Here is a 13033-nt window from a genome sequence, read left to right on the forward strand (position 1 = left end):
GGGGGCAGCGGGTGCGTGCGGAGTGTGAGGCGCGTAGAGGTGGAGGTGTGAGACTGGGCGGCAGCAGGCAGTGGTGCAGCAGCTGGCGGTGCTCGGGTGTAGAGGTTGTGAGCGCTCGATGTTGGTGGAGTGAGGTGCAGGAGTGCGGCGAGGTGTGGCTATATGTAGGCGGTGCGGGCCATGCGCAGGGGCCTCGCGCTTCGGATGCGACGGCGAGGGGCGCGAGGTGGAAGAAGCGGCGCCGGCACGACGGAGCGTGGCCCTGCCAACGTCAGCAGGCAGCAGCGCCGCGGCAGGCACGCAGGCAGCGGCAGCGTGAGAGGCGCGCAGACGCCGCACCGCCCAGCTGCCGGTGGGGCGCCGCGCCGGAAGTCGCGGCCGCGCTTGCTGCAGGCGGTGCCGCGTCTTGCTGCGCTCTGTCGCCGTGTGCGTGCGGCACGCCAGCCGTGCGAGATTTCCGTTCCCACGCGTAGGGCGCGGTGCCGCCCGCCGTGGGCATGACGACCTCCTCGCTGACGCCGGAGCATCGTGCCGTCTCCTCGCGCCGCTGTACCGGCACAGATTGGGCGCAAAATCCGCGGCGAGGCTCATTGATGCTGGCACGCTTGCTCCGAGGTCGCACCGTCCGGAGAACGGCTCGGCTCACCGTCTGACGTGCCGCTGCCATGTCGCGGCTTTGCGTGTGCGTCGTCACGCAAGCACGTCCCGCCGAGAGCTGCCACGCTTCATCACGTAGCCCGGTGGAGCGGACGGAGAGGCTGCAGCGAGCGTCACCCGAAGAGTACACGCTTTGTGTCTGCTCCTTGTGCCTGGTCTACTGCGGCGAGCCATGGGGCAGACTCCTACGACGCATCGAGAATAGCCGCCGATGCGCAGCGCCGCGCGGCACGCTGGCCGCCGTCAGGGGGCGAACCCGTACACGTCTGTGCAGCTCGGCCACCTCACATCGAGGGCGTGACAACACCTCCGTCAAGTCCGGCCTCAGAGCAAGAGGCGCACACTAGAGGGGTCACACATGCACAAGCACAGGCGAGCGCGGTGGGTTATACATGATATTAGGCGGCGCAGCGGCCACAGCTCCAGGCGGCGCGTTGGCACGGGTGTCGGTAAGCGGGAAGAAGCGAGATCGGATACGATGGACAACGGGAGCTGCTGCAGCGCTCAACCGCGAGCAGCGTCGTGCCGCTCTTGTGTGCCCGCTTAGAGCTTCTTCCACGTGAGCTGGCCGGCGATCTGGCGAGGCAGCGAGGGTCAGCAAGGCAGTCGATGACGAGCAGGGCACATCGGAGACGACTTGCGCGCCTCCTTGCTCGCTCGCCCATGCCTCCATATCGCGCGCCGGCTGCTCTGGATCAGCACTCACCTCGGCGCTGTGGTCGTGCAGCTGGCCCTGGGGGCCCTTGAACGTGTAGCAGTAGGCGCGGCTCTTCTCGCGGCCCGCGTCGCGCACCACCAGGCTGTAGATGTTCGAGTCGTGACGCTTGGCGGCGGCGTTGCAGGCCGTGGCGAACTCGCGGTGGGCCTGCTCGCCGCCCTTGTAGCCCTTGCCGGACCAGCCGAACGTGTGCTGGCTGGCCTTGGACTTGGACTTGGCGGCAGCCTTCTTGGGCGCCGCACGCGCGGCCAGCTCCTCGTCGTGCGCGGCCATGTAGGCGCGCGCCAGCAGCTCGTCGTCGTAGTCGCGAGCGGCCCACGCGGCCTCGTGGCGCGCGGCCAGCTCCTCCTCGGCGGCGCGAGCGTACCACTCGGCAGCGGCAGCCTCGCGCGCAGCGAGGTCGTGGTGGTCGGCATCCGCGTACTGCGCCGAGACGGCGGCACCGGCGAGCAGGACCGTGGCGGCGATGATGGAGGAGCAGCGCATGTTGAGGTTGGTGTTGAGAAGAGGTGGGTGAGGCCTGTTGGTGCGTCGAGAGAGGCGAGGAGAGATGTGCTTGAGCGGGTGCTTGTGCGAGGTGCTGAGAGGTGAGCTTGGTGGAGAAGTGGGGATGGAGGGCGAGCAGGGCCGCTTCTGATGCCTTTGCGCCGACCTCAGCGGTGACCCATACGTGCTGCAGGGCCGCCGCCGTGGTGCGCGCAGGACAGCAGAGCCGAGTGCGTGACGGAGATGTTGGGATATAGAGGCCGCGGAGTGCCGGCGCGCAACGTATCGCATCCAGGAGCAGCTTGCAGCGCATCGGCGGCGAGCGAAGTGCCATAGCGGGGCACTGGCGCAGCTCAGGGGGCGCGGCTGACCCCTGGACGGCGCCGGCGCAGCTGAGTGCGCCTCTTTTGGCGCCCGGACGACTCCTGTCGCGCCGCTATATACGCGCCCCTTCGCGCCGCGGGATTCCGGCGTCCGCTCGTCGCTCCCGGCCTGCCGCTGAAAGGAGAAGCAACGTTCGGAGCATGCAGAAAGGGGAGCAAGAGAGACGCCCATCACCGAGACAGATGCGTAGCGCCCTCCTTCACCGCCGCAGCCCGCGCGGCCGCCGGCGGATGCTGGCGGCGCCGGCCATTAGGCTGCGCCTGCGCATCGCTCAACTCAGCCCGAAGAGGCGCAAATGAAACGCCTCAATTCGGCGCCGAGAGCATCTGGCCGCCGCCTCTGCCTGCGCGCCTCGTAGATGCGGTAGCATGACCAGGGGCCTCGTCGCGACCGCGAGTCACCTGATGTGAGCACACCCTTCTCACGACGCCAGCTCGCCACGCATGGCTTCACTCTCCTGCACATGCAGGATGCATGCTGATGACTCCTGACGCCCATGACCCTTTCGTCGAGCCCGGGGCCCCGCAGAATGGGCCCTGCACCTGCAGCTAAAGAGTGCGCCGCGCGCGTCTTCCCTACCCTTCTACAAGAGGGAGCGCAGACCTCCTCTCTTCCTTACCTGGACTCCTATGACCCGGATCGCTGATCCGGCTCGACGCCCCTTGATGCCCAAGAGTGAGGCGTATATGAGAGATCGGCGCACAAAGGTGCGCCGGCGCAAGCATTGCACCACAGCAGAGATGCGCCAAGCTGCGCCGCCAGCAGCTTCCCTCGCTGAAGAGCCCTTGCTGGTGTGCCGAGCTCTCGCACCGTGTGAGCGCACCAGCGCGCACGAGGCAGATAGCAGCCAGCATGGTCCGTGGCTGAGTATGCCGCAGCACCCTCCACTGCGGGACTGGAGACACTCGCGAGGAGGCGTCTCTCATTGCAGCGCCGTGGGGTAAGTGCGCTGCGAGCGAAAGCAAGGGCGCTATCTCGACGCCGACGCCCGATAGCCAGGCCGACGCTGCTGCTGCTGGAAGAGGTGGGCTATGTGCACCGTCTACTGCGCAAGAATGCGTGTGCAGGGAAAGAGGGTGGATTTCTGGTCGCTAGTGTGGGGAGAGGACGGAGAAGGGCTCGAGAAGGATCACGAGACGGAAGCGATAAGATAAGTGCGGTCGTCTGTGAGAAGGAGGCGGCAGCGAGGCTTCCTATGCTGCCGGCGACCGGGCGGAGTCAGAGGAAGAGTGTGAGGTCGAGTGACAGAGGAATGAAGTCGTGCGAGCGGCGAAGAGAGGAAGGCGCAAGAGTGTCGAAGAGACAAGGTCGTACGAGCGACGAGGAGACGAGTGAGTCGTCAAACCTCACATGTCCTGATTCAGCGACGGTGCGTGGCCTGCGGAGCCGGTGCACGACGCTCGTTCGTCTCGACGGCGCGGCGAGAGTTAGCCACCCCGTTGCTGCGAGGCAAGACGTCGGCGTCGACGGCGCGGTGCGTGACCTGCGGCTCGGGCGCACGGCGGTGGTTCGTCTCGACGGCGCGGCGAGAGTTGGCCACGCCGTTGCTGGGCTCGGGTGCTCGGCGAGAGTTGGCCACGCCGTTGCTGGGCTCGGGTGCCCGACGAGAGTTGGCCACGCCGTTGCTGGGCTCAGGTGCCCGACGAGAGTTGGCCACGCCGTTGCTGGGCTCAGGTGCCCGGCGGGAGTTGGCCACGCCGTTGCTGGGCTCGGGTGCCCGGCGGGAGTTGGCCACGCCGTTGCTGGGCTCGGGTGCCCGGCGGTGGTTGGTCTCAACTGCCCGAGGAGCGTTGCCCTCGCCGTCGCGGCGTGCGTTGGTTGCGATGGCGCGGAGCGAGACCTGCGGCTCGCGGCGGTGGTTGGTCTCGACGGCGCGGCGAGAGTTGGCTACGCCGTTACTGCGCGGCAGCACCTCGACATCGTCGTCGCGACGGCCCTTGGTGATCTGCGGCGCAGGAGCGCGGCGGTTGTGAGTGGCGATGACCGCGGAGTCGCGGCGGTTGTTGGTGGCGATGACCGCGGAGTCGCGGCGGCCGTTGGTCTCGAAGGCGCGAGCGGCGATGTCGCGCACGATGAGCGCGTCGGCCTGGTTGCCGATGGGCAGTGCGGAGACGGCGAGGGCGGCGAGAACAGCGGAGAGGAGAATGGAGAAGCGCATGTTGAAGAGTTGAGAAGAGAGCGTTGGGCGGGTGAGTTGTGCGTTGGGTGTGTAGGACGAAGAGCAGTTGAGCTGGATGAGGAGAGCGGAAGAAGTGAGGCGACCTGGCCCCTTCTTATGCCTTTCGAGGCGACGGCGAGCGCTGCAGCGTCGGTGCCGCTCGAGAGCGGATGCAGTCTCTCTGCAGCTTCGATGCTGCTTCAATCGAGTGGCGCGGCACGGCTCGAGGCGGCCCTTCGGACCGGTCGCCGCGATGAGGCGGTGGTAGGGCGGGTCGGCCGATGCTCGATCGCACCGGAGACTCGAGGCGCCGTGCAGGGGCTGTGCGGCAGCAGCGCCGACGGCAACCTTGTTCGGGCTCGGACCGGTGCTCTCCGATCCCAAGGAGCACTGGCAAAGGGCCTCACAAGGCCAGATAAGGTCAGAGGAGCGAGGCAGGCAGGCGATAGAGCAGCGCGAGGGGCTCCGTACCAGCTTCGAGGAGCTTCCGTTGGTCATCGCGACGGCGATGCTGTGCTCTTCTGCCTTCGGTGAAGAGGGTTCAGGAGCGTCCGGCACCGCCGCGCATGTGATACCGGAGCCAGAGGAGCCTGGGATCTTGCTTGCTGCTGCATCCCTATCGAGCTTGATGACGGTCCTCCTTAGCTCGCAGCGAGATTCGACTTGGCCGCGGCGGCGGTGTGGCTGCTGCGTCGGCGGTGGCGAGGCACGCAAGGTACACTCGTCGCCGCCGGTCCGTCACCGAGATGGCGCCAATTTGCACACTCGCTTTCATTCCATGGAGCGGCCCCCGACGGCGCATTCAGAGCCCAGCTCCTGGTCTGCAAAGAGACTGCGCGCTTGCTGGTACACCGATGCGGCATCGCTCGCTTCTGGCCCTCAATCGAGGAGACCCATCGAGATCGAGATCGAAAGCGTCTCCTGTGCGGAGCTTCGGAGGCTTGCTATGGATGCTTCTGCGCGTAGAGGGCTTCTGTGCCTCGGCAGGGTGTAGAGGCGGAGGAGATCTCGGCCGAGAAGTGCCTCCTCGCAGCCGCAGTGCTCTCTCCTCGGCGAGGGTCCTGCTGCTCCTGCTAGTGCTGGGCTGCCTACGCCTCGAAAGCATCCGGCGAAGGCAGTTTCACTTCGCCGAAGCGCCGAGAAGCACGTCTCCTGTCAGCGGCGAGCCTCCTGACGGCGCACTCGAGGTGCTTCGCAGTCGCTCGCTGGGCTTCTCTGGTGGCGCTTCGGCTCGGGCTGCGATGACACCGTGTGCCGGCGTCTCCTGGTGGAACGTCGTCATGCCGCTGGTGCGGACCTGAGGGGCAGCGGTGCTGCTCGCGGCGGCGTGGTGGTGCTGAGGAAAGGGGCATGGCCGCGGCGCACGTGTCTCGTTCGCCGGCGCGGACAACGGCCGGCTGCGCGCGCATACACCAGCTGCGCAAGCGTCAGAAGAGCATGACACGGTTGCATCTGGCTTCGGTCAGGTCCGGAGAGCGGGTGTGGGGTGCATGCACGCTGACTCCATCATCTCATCACGGCGTGCACCGCACGGCCGGCGGCGCGCGCGGGCCCCTTCTCTCTGGCGTGTCGCAGGGGCTGCTGCTGGAGGGGGCGGCGAGGAGGTGGCTTGTGTGCTTATGAAGACCGAGGCACGCACGCCGCGCCGCGCTATGGGCAATCTGGCTGCTGCACAGGAGGCAGAGCTTGTGCCTGGTGCTGATGCATCTTGCGCTTGAAGGTGAAGAGGAGCGAAGAGAAGCAGCAGCGGGTTCAGTCGAGGCCAGGCGGCAGCAGGCAGCAAGCAGTAAGAGTAAGAGTAGAGGCGCGCCGACGCCGGCAGGCGGAGCCGTGCGCACGCGGCACTCGGGCAGCGCAGCCAGAGCGCCGCGCGCCGGCGCGCCTCGCCGCCCTGCCGCCTGGCCTGGCCTGGCCTGGCGGGCACTCTGGCTCCTCTCGCTCCTTCTCTCCTTCTCCACCCTGCCGCTGCGCACCCCGCAGCCATGCCGCCGAAGAAGCCCTCGGCCTCTGCCGCCGCCGCCGCTGCGGCAGGCACCGCTGCTGGAGGCGCCGCGCCCTCGCCGGCGGCCGCCGCAGCTGCTGCTGCTGCTGCGGGCCCGTCGGCGGACCTGACGCCGCTGCTCGGCCTCTCGCTGCAGCTGACGCTGCACGACGGCAGCAGCGCGGCCGGGCAGCTGTGGGCCTACGATGCGCCGCTGCAGCTCCTCGTGCTCGAGGCGCCGTCGAACACGCTCGCAGCGCCCGCCGGCGCCGCTTGTCTGCCCGTGCGGCGGGGCGCTCCCGCTGCCGGCGCCACGGGCTTCCGCCTGCTCAAGACGCGCGCCATCCGCCACATCGCACTGGCCGCAGCACCGCCGGGCGCACCCATGCCGCTCAGCCCGCTGGCGCCGCTCAGCGTCGCCGCCGTCGAGGGGCGCGAGCGCGCCGCCGTCGTCGAGGCCGAGAAGCGCGCGCGCAAGATCGGCAAGGACGTGAGCGAGCATGCGCAGGCCGTGTTCGAGGCGCTCGACAAGACGTGAGTCGCAGAGCAGCAGTGGCGATGGAGCAGAGACGTCCGCGGCGAGCATGTGGTGGGAGATAGCTGTGAAGCGAGGTCATCAGCCCGGGCTGGGCCAGCACTCGGCGTCCTCCACACGGCCGCCAGCCGGAGTTGGCAGGGCGAGGGCTCCGAGCACAGGGCCGCTGCGACGGCCGCGCTCTCCAGGCGGGCGACAGAGCTCTCATGATGCTGCGAGGTGGACAGACGTGCGACCTACAGGCAGTCTGATGTACGTTGATCGCTGCGTCAAGGGTCCTCAGCACCTATTGCGTGCGATCTGGTCTGCTCCGTGCCCGTCATGGCTGCGCTACTCTTGGCGTGAAGTGCAGCGCTGCCGCCGAATGTATGGCTGACCGCACCTTCTCTCTACTCCGTCTAGGCTGCCGTGTCGCTGGCACGACGCTCACATCATCGTCTTCGACGAGGTCGCTGTGGTGCGCATCGCCGTCGCCCAAGGCAGCAGCCGCACCATCGCTGATGCTCTGCTTCTAGTCCCCGCCATACACATCAGCGTCCACCAACGTGCCCGACATCCCGCGGAGCGTGCTCTCGGCGCTGGCCGACGGCGAGACGCCCGACGCCAAGGCGATGGGCGGCAAGCCGCTGCCGCAGGGAGCCGTGGGCAAGGCGCGGAGCTGGCAGCGCGTGTGCAAGGTGGTGAGTTTGGCTGCCAGGCCGCGCTCATGCAGCACACGCTGACTCTGTCACCCAGCTGGACGGCGAGCTGCTCAAGATGAAGGCTCGCGCGGCCGCAGAAGGGCGGGCATGAGGCTACGTCTTATGAGGGGAAGGAGCGAGGGCAATGCCATCGCTGTCATGCTGCGCCGTCCGGCTCTGCGTGTCTCAGCGCGCGCACTCTCCGAGTCCACGCGTGTCATTGGAGCGGGCCCGTCGCTATGCAAGGCGGCCCTCGTCGCTGCGTACATCCGACCCGGCGTCTAGGCTGCCCTCGTCGTCGTCGTCCTCGCCGGCTGCCGCGAAGGGCAGGTACTCGTTCTCGCGTGCGCGTGCCAGGCGGCGGGCAATCTCCGCTTCGGACTCGCCGTCCGCGCTGCGAGACGCGAGAAGGTCAGCTGTGCGGCCCCATGCGCGACATTGCTTGAGACTCACTAGCCAGAACCGCCCCAGAGAGAGAGCGCCACAGGCAGCAGAATGAGGCCGTGTGCGGCGCCGAGCACGATGAGCGCCGCCCACATCTTGGCGTAGTACAGCCGCAGCAGCTCCGACTTGGTGAACGCCAGCACGCTGATGCCGACAAGCTTTGTGCCGGTGATGCCGCGCAGGACCTGAGGAAGGGCAGGTGAGCATCTGCGGGCTGATGCAGACCCGCTGCACTCACCGAGCTGCCGACATCCACCAGCGCCGCCCAGGCCCGCTCGTCGCGCTCGCGCTGCGCCATGGGGTGCGAGCGCGGCAGTGCGCCGGGCGCCCTCGAGAACGCGCGAGCGCAGTGGCTGCAGAACTCGACGCAGATGGCCGCACAGACGGAGAGGTTGACGAGCGTCAGCGCATTGAGGCCGATGCCCCAGGCGCCCATCGCGCCCGCTACGCCCAGCAGCGCCGACGCGACGCAGCCCGTGACGACGGCGCCCGTGCGCCAGCTGCCGAGCATCAGCGTCGTGATGCCAAAGATGGCGAGCGCGGCGCCGCCCAGCACCTGCAGCGCAAGCAGCGGCAGGTACAGGTACTGGTCGAAGAAGACGTAGAAGACGCTACGGGCAAGGCATCAGCTGACTGGGCAAGGAGACGCGGCAAGCTGGCCTCACCTGTACGCGAACACTTCCACGCCGCTGTCGGCGTTGCGCGTGTTGATGTCGGCAGTGATACGCTCGGCAGCGCGTAGGGCATCGATGAAGTCGGCCTGCGAGCGCAGCGGCGTGTGGTACGTGCGGAAGTGCGAGGCGATCACCATGCCGTGCGGCTCCTCCTCACCGGCCAGCAGCGCCTGCAGCGCCGTCTCCGGCGACTCGGGCGCAAGGCTGAGGGCTGACGAGTACGCCGCCTGGCCACCGAGCGGGCAGTCCGCGTCCGTAGGGCTCTTGAGCCACTGCCGCAGGTAGCGCTCGAACTCGGCGCCCTCGGGCATGCCGGAGAGCGTGATGTTCCACGGCGGCTCGCGATCCTCGAAGCACGGCTTGCACGCCATGTCACTCTCGCGCGGCGTGCAGAACTGCGTCGGGTCACGACGACGCACGCGGCAGCAGCTCTCGAGCACCGGGTTTGTCCAGCCGAAGAAGTCGTCGAGCCAGCTGCTGGCCGGCTCGGCGAGGAAGCTGACCTCCGGCCGGCCGCGCTCGCCCTCGAGGGTGTTGGCGAGCGACAGCGGCTTGCACGTCGTGAAGCGACCGCATAGCGCCTGCTGGCCAACGCGTTGCGCAGCATCAACGTGCCGCGCCACGAAGTACACGGGCGGTCCGACGTCGAGGTAGGTGTCGAGGGCGTTAAAGTAGGTGCGCAGGTACGAGGAGGGCGGCAGGGCCAGCCGCTGGTCCAGACCCATCTCGAGGTGCCGCGAGCCAATCACGCCCAGCACGGCCAGGCCGGCGAAGGCGATCAGCACGCCGCGCTTGGCCGCCGGCTTGATGAGCGCGGGCGCGTAGTGGCGACGGATGAAGCGGCCAATGCTGCCCTCGCTCGAGAATGCGCCGACTGCAGCGCCGCCGAGAGAGGCATAGTCCGCTGCGCTGTTGCGAGAACCCGGCAGACGCAGGCACGGCGCGCAGTCCACACGTCCTGCCTCGGTGCGGTCGGCATCAAGAGCCATGGCGGCGACAAAGACGGTGCACTGCAGCACGGCCGCGATGGCCATACTGCCTGCGGCGTACAGGGCGAAGTTGCGCACAGCCGGCATGGGCACCACGGCGCCGAGCAGGAAGGCCGTCACCTGCGTCGTGGCGCTGAGCAGGATCGACGGACCCATGCGCGACAGGGCGCGAGCAGCTCGCTCTGCCGATGAGGTGTGGTACGCGGCAGGCGGCGTGCCGCCGTTCATCGGGCCCGCATGCCCGCCGTAGATGTCGGCGTCGCTGTCGTCAGACGCTGCATCGTCCCAGGCAATACCCGGCCCGCGAGCAGCTGCTGCAACCGCGTCGGCACTGCCGCGGCCGATGCTTGCATTCGCGTACGGGTTGAGCGTGCTGGCCAGAGCGTTCTGCCGGTCCATCTCGTTGGAGAGGATGAAGATGTTGTCGACGCCGACGGCCAGCAGCAGGAACGGCAGCACCTCGCCGATGATCAGCGTGACCTTGACGCCGGCGGCGCTGAACAGTCCGACAGCCGACGAGACCGAGGCCAGCACGACGAGGATGCCAAAGAGGCCCAGCGTGAACTTGCTCTCGACGAAAACGCGACGCGCCACGCGGCCGCCGAGATTGAGACCGCGCAGCCCGCTCGCGGCTCCGCTTCGAGAGGGCAGGAACGACAGCACGCGGCCAGCCAGGCCCGTGCGGTGCGAGGCGCCATCAGGCGCTGCTGCTGCCGAGCGTGCGCGTGCCGCCCGTGCGTCCCGGCCGATGCCGCGCGCGACACCACCCGAGGGGCTGCCGCCCAGGGTCAGCGCGGCGTAGAGGAACATGAGCAGGTACGAGGCAATGACGACGCCGATGTCGGTGTTGCTCGAGCTGCCGAGCTCCTGCTGCAGGCTGCTCTCGGTGCTCAGTGCCAGCTCGATGCCGAGCTCCTTGCGACGCTCGCCGAGCGGGTGCGCCGGGGCGTCGTTGACGCCTGCGACGGAGAAGAGCAACTCTTCGAGCGCGCGCTCCCACTCCATTGCGCGCTCGCGCTCTGCGGCGTCCAGCGAGTTGTTCACGACGAACGTCGTCACGACTGCACGCGCATCGCTCGCGCGTCCCTTGCGCTCGCGAATGCGGTCTCCGCCGGGCACCGGCTCACGCACGACGTTTGGAATGCCGCCGAGGATGATGTTGGACTTCAACGGCTGCTGGAACGTCGGCAGGCACTCCGCAGGCGAGGACGCGCAGCCGTCGAGGCGCTTCCGCCAGTTGTCGGCGGTCACCCCGGAGCCCTCGAGATCATCCTGGAAGTAGCCGAGGATGCTCTGCGTGACGCAGGGCCCGCCCGGCCCGCTCGGCGAGAAACACACGTCCTGCAGAGAGAGGCCCGACTCGCTGCGGACTTCGCGCACGGCCGCCTCCACATCAGCCCACCACTGCAGGCGGTCCCAGTTGAGCGCGGCGTTGGCGGCCTCGAGCGACTTCTCGTCGTGGTGGTGCAGGTTCGCTCGTTCGGCGCCGCTAGCATCCATCATGAAGATCTGCTGCGTGCGGTAGAAGGGCCCGAAGTGCTCGTCGAAGTACTCCTTGCGCGCGCGGCTGGCAGACGCAGGCGCCACCCACAGGCGCACAGGGTCCGTCTCGACCTCGAAGTGCCGCCAGCCGATGTTTGACAGGCCCACGAAGACGGCAGCGGCGGCGAAGGTCAGGAACGGAGAGCGCGCGCACACGAGACCGATCTTGTAGAACGCGCGCGTGAGGGCGACGTTGAGCGCGTACGACCGCGGCTGCGTCGTGCCGAGCGCATCGAAAGCGCCGAGCCCGCCGAGACCAAGACCGGCAGAGCGCGGCGCCCGTGCGCCCAAGGAGGAGCTGCTCTCATCCTCCGCGTCGCCGTGGCCCAGCCCAGTAGCACCGACGAGCCCGCGATGCCCGCTGCCCGCACTCAGGCTAGACGGCGCGCTGGAGTCGCTGGTCGTGCGGCGGCCAGGCGCGCTGTCAATCTCGTCGGAGTCGAGACGCACGCGCTCGAAGCCGCTGCTCTCGCTCGCCACGCTGATGCCGCTGTGCCGATGCCGAATACCGAGGCGCTTCTGCCGCCGTGCACGCACGCCACGCGTCGCGCTGTAGCCGACCAGCAGGCCGAGCACGGCAAGCATGTAGAGCAGCATGGCCACGAAGCTGAAGCACGACAGACGCCCGATGCGACACGTGTCGCCGTGAACGGGCGCTGCAAGCGGCGGCAGCACGGCACATACCTGCGGACAGTCGGTGCAGGCGCAGCGCGACAACAGCGAGTCGTCGTAGCACGCGCGAGGGGGCGTGACCGGCGGCAGCGGCGGCCCTTTGGTGGTGTTGCCCTTCAGCAGCGCATCCGCAGACTGCCACATCATCTGCCGCGCTGCGCCGCCGTCACCTGCACTGCTGCTGCTCGGCGCCGCAGGTGCGTGCGGGAAGTTGATCTGGAACGGGCTGCCCACGAGCGGCTTCTCGTCGCCGAGGAACTTGAGAAAGGCATCCGGCTCCTTGGCGCCGCCGCCGATGAGGTCCATGGCAAAGCCGTTGCTGGCGCCGAACTTGACATCCTTGCAGCTGTCGTAGAAGGCGGTGCGGAAGTCGTCGGCGACGTAGTACTCGACGCTCTTGACGGCGACTTTGCCGTCCTCGCCGCCGAGCGTCTTCTGCGTGGCCGAGACGTCGAGAAACTGCGCCTGGTCGCCCGAGCAGGTGAAAGAGCAGAAGAGCGCACGGAAGTTGTTGCGGCACGCCGGGCACGACGAGATCAGCGCCTCTGCCTGGTCCAGATTGGCCTTGAGACTCTCGACCTGGGCGCCCGTGCAGCACACGGGACCCTCGGCAAAGTCGGCGCCGCAGACGGAGACGAGCAGGTCGCGCGTCTTGGCGTCAGGCTGCGCAGGCATGGGATGTCAGCGGTGATACCAGCCTGACTTCAGGCCGGCGAGCAGGCCACACAGCGCATAGCTATAGCCGCTCTCGGCCGCCTCGCCCGCAACGCACCTGCTCGGCCGGCACGTCGACGGGACACGGCAGCTCGGCGCCGAAGAAGGACAGCTTGCCGCACGCGCCACGCATGCTGCAGCGGCCCGGCGGGCGCGGCGGCGGCGGCTCGAGCACGGCGGACATGCTGCGCCGGCGAGCGGGTGGAGATGCGAGGCGGATGCGGGTGGTCGTGCTGCGCAGCGCTGCGTGGAGGCGCCAGGGCCCGCGATAGCGCGCTGGCTGACAGCGAGGCGGATGGAGCGGGGCTGGCTGGGCGGGCTTGCCCCGCGTCGCGGGACTCGGGAGTGCGCGCGCCCGTGCACCCTGACCTCGACATGATGAGGCTCTGCTCTGCCGCA

The 13033-nt window shown here is 68.5% G+C and overlaps 6 protein-coding genes across 6 annotated transcripts; 2 read left to right on the forward strand and 4 right to left on the reverse strand.

Moving 5' to 3' along the window:
• Nucleotides 1-1056: 1056 nt before the first annotated feature.
• Nucleotides 1057-1953, reverse strand: FA09DRAFT_332191 (hypothetical protein). Its single transcript, XM_025743357.1, has 2 exons — nucleotides 1364-1953; nucleotides 1057-1233 (listed from the first exon to the last, which is right to left on the reverse strand). Exons 1-2 carry the CDS (start codon nucleotides 1859-1861, stop codon nucleotides 1201-1203), a joined length of 531 nt encoding a protein of 176 aa, XP_025595543.1. The 5' UTR covers nucleotides 1862-1953; the 3' UTR covers nucleotides 1057-1200.
• A 765-nt stretch (nucleotides 1954-2718) lies between these two features.
• On the reverse strand, nucleotides 2719-3305 carry FA09DRAFT_145285 (hypothetical protein). Its single transcript, XM_025739144.1, has one exon. The coding sequence runs from the start codon at nucleotides 3169-3171 to the stop codon at nucleotides 2821-2823; it is 351 nt and encodes a 116-aa protein (XP_025595544.1). The 5' UTR covers nucleotides 3172-3305; the 3' UTR covers nucleotides 2719-2820.
• Nucleotides 3306-3605: 300 nt separating this feature from the next.
• On the reverse strand, nucleotides 3606-4403 carry FA09DRAFT_341201 (hypothetical protein; the record flags this gene model as incomplete). Its single annotated transcript, XM_025744414.1, has 1 exon — nucleotides 3606-4403. One exon carries the CDS (start codon nucleotides 4401-4403, stop codon nucleotides 3606-3608), a length of 798 nt encoding a protein of 265 aa, XP_025595545.1.
• A 640-nt stretch (nucleotides 4404-5043) lies between these two features.
• Nucleotides 5044-5799, forward strand: FA09DRAFT_145279 (hypothetical protein). The gene has a single exon (XM_025739143.1). It carries the CDS (start codon nucleotides 5150-5152, stop codon nucleotides 5702-5704), a length of 555 nt encoding a protein of 184 aa, XP_025595546.1. The 5' UTR covers nucleotides 5044-5149; the 3' UTR covers nucleotides 5705-5799.
• Nucleotides 5800-6363: 564 nt separating this feature from the next.
• On the forward strand, nucleotides 6364-7941 carry FA09DRAFT_332194 (hypothetical protein). Its single transcript, XM_025743358.1, has 4 exons — nucleotides 6364-6918; nucleotides 7322-7376; nucleotides 7435-7599; nucleotides 7655-7941. Exons 1-4 carry the CDS (start codon nucleotides 6386-6388, stop codon nucleotides 7709-7711), a joined length of 810 nt encoding a protein of 269 aa, XP_025595547.1. The 5' UTR covers nucleotides 6364-6385; the 3' UTR covers nucleotides 7712-7941.
• FA09DRAFT_332195 (hypothetical protein) lies at nucleotides 7398-12904 on the reverse strand. The gene is made up of 5 exons (XM_025743359.1): nucleotides 12693-12904; nucleotides 8709-12583; nucleotides 8282-8654; nucleotides 8053-8228; nucleotides 7398-7993 (listed from the first exon to the last, which is right to left on the reverse strand). Exons 1-5 carry the CDS (start codon nucleotides 12816-12818, stop codon nucleotides 7837-7839), a joined length of 4707 nt encoding a protein of 1568 aa, XP_025595548.1. The 5' UTR covers nucleotides 12819-12904; the 3' UTR covers nucleotides 7398-7836.
• Nucleotides 12905-13033: the final 129 nt, after the last annotated feature.

The sequence above is a fragment of the Tilletiopsis washingtonensis genome (assembly GCF_003144115.1).
Source record: "Tilletiopsis washingtonensis strain MCA 4186 unplaced genomic scaffold FA09scaffold_23, whole genome shotgun sequence".
Taxonomy (NCBI): Eukaryota; Fungi; Basidiomycota; class Exobasidiomycetes; order Entylomatales; genus Tilletiopsis; species Tilletiopsis washingtonensis.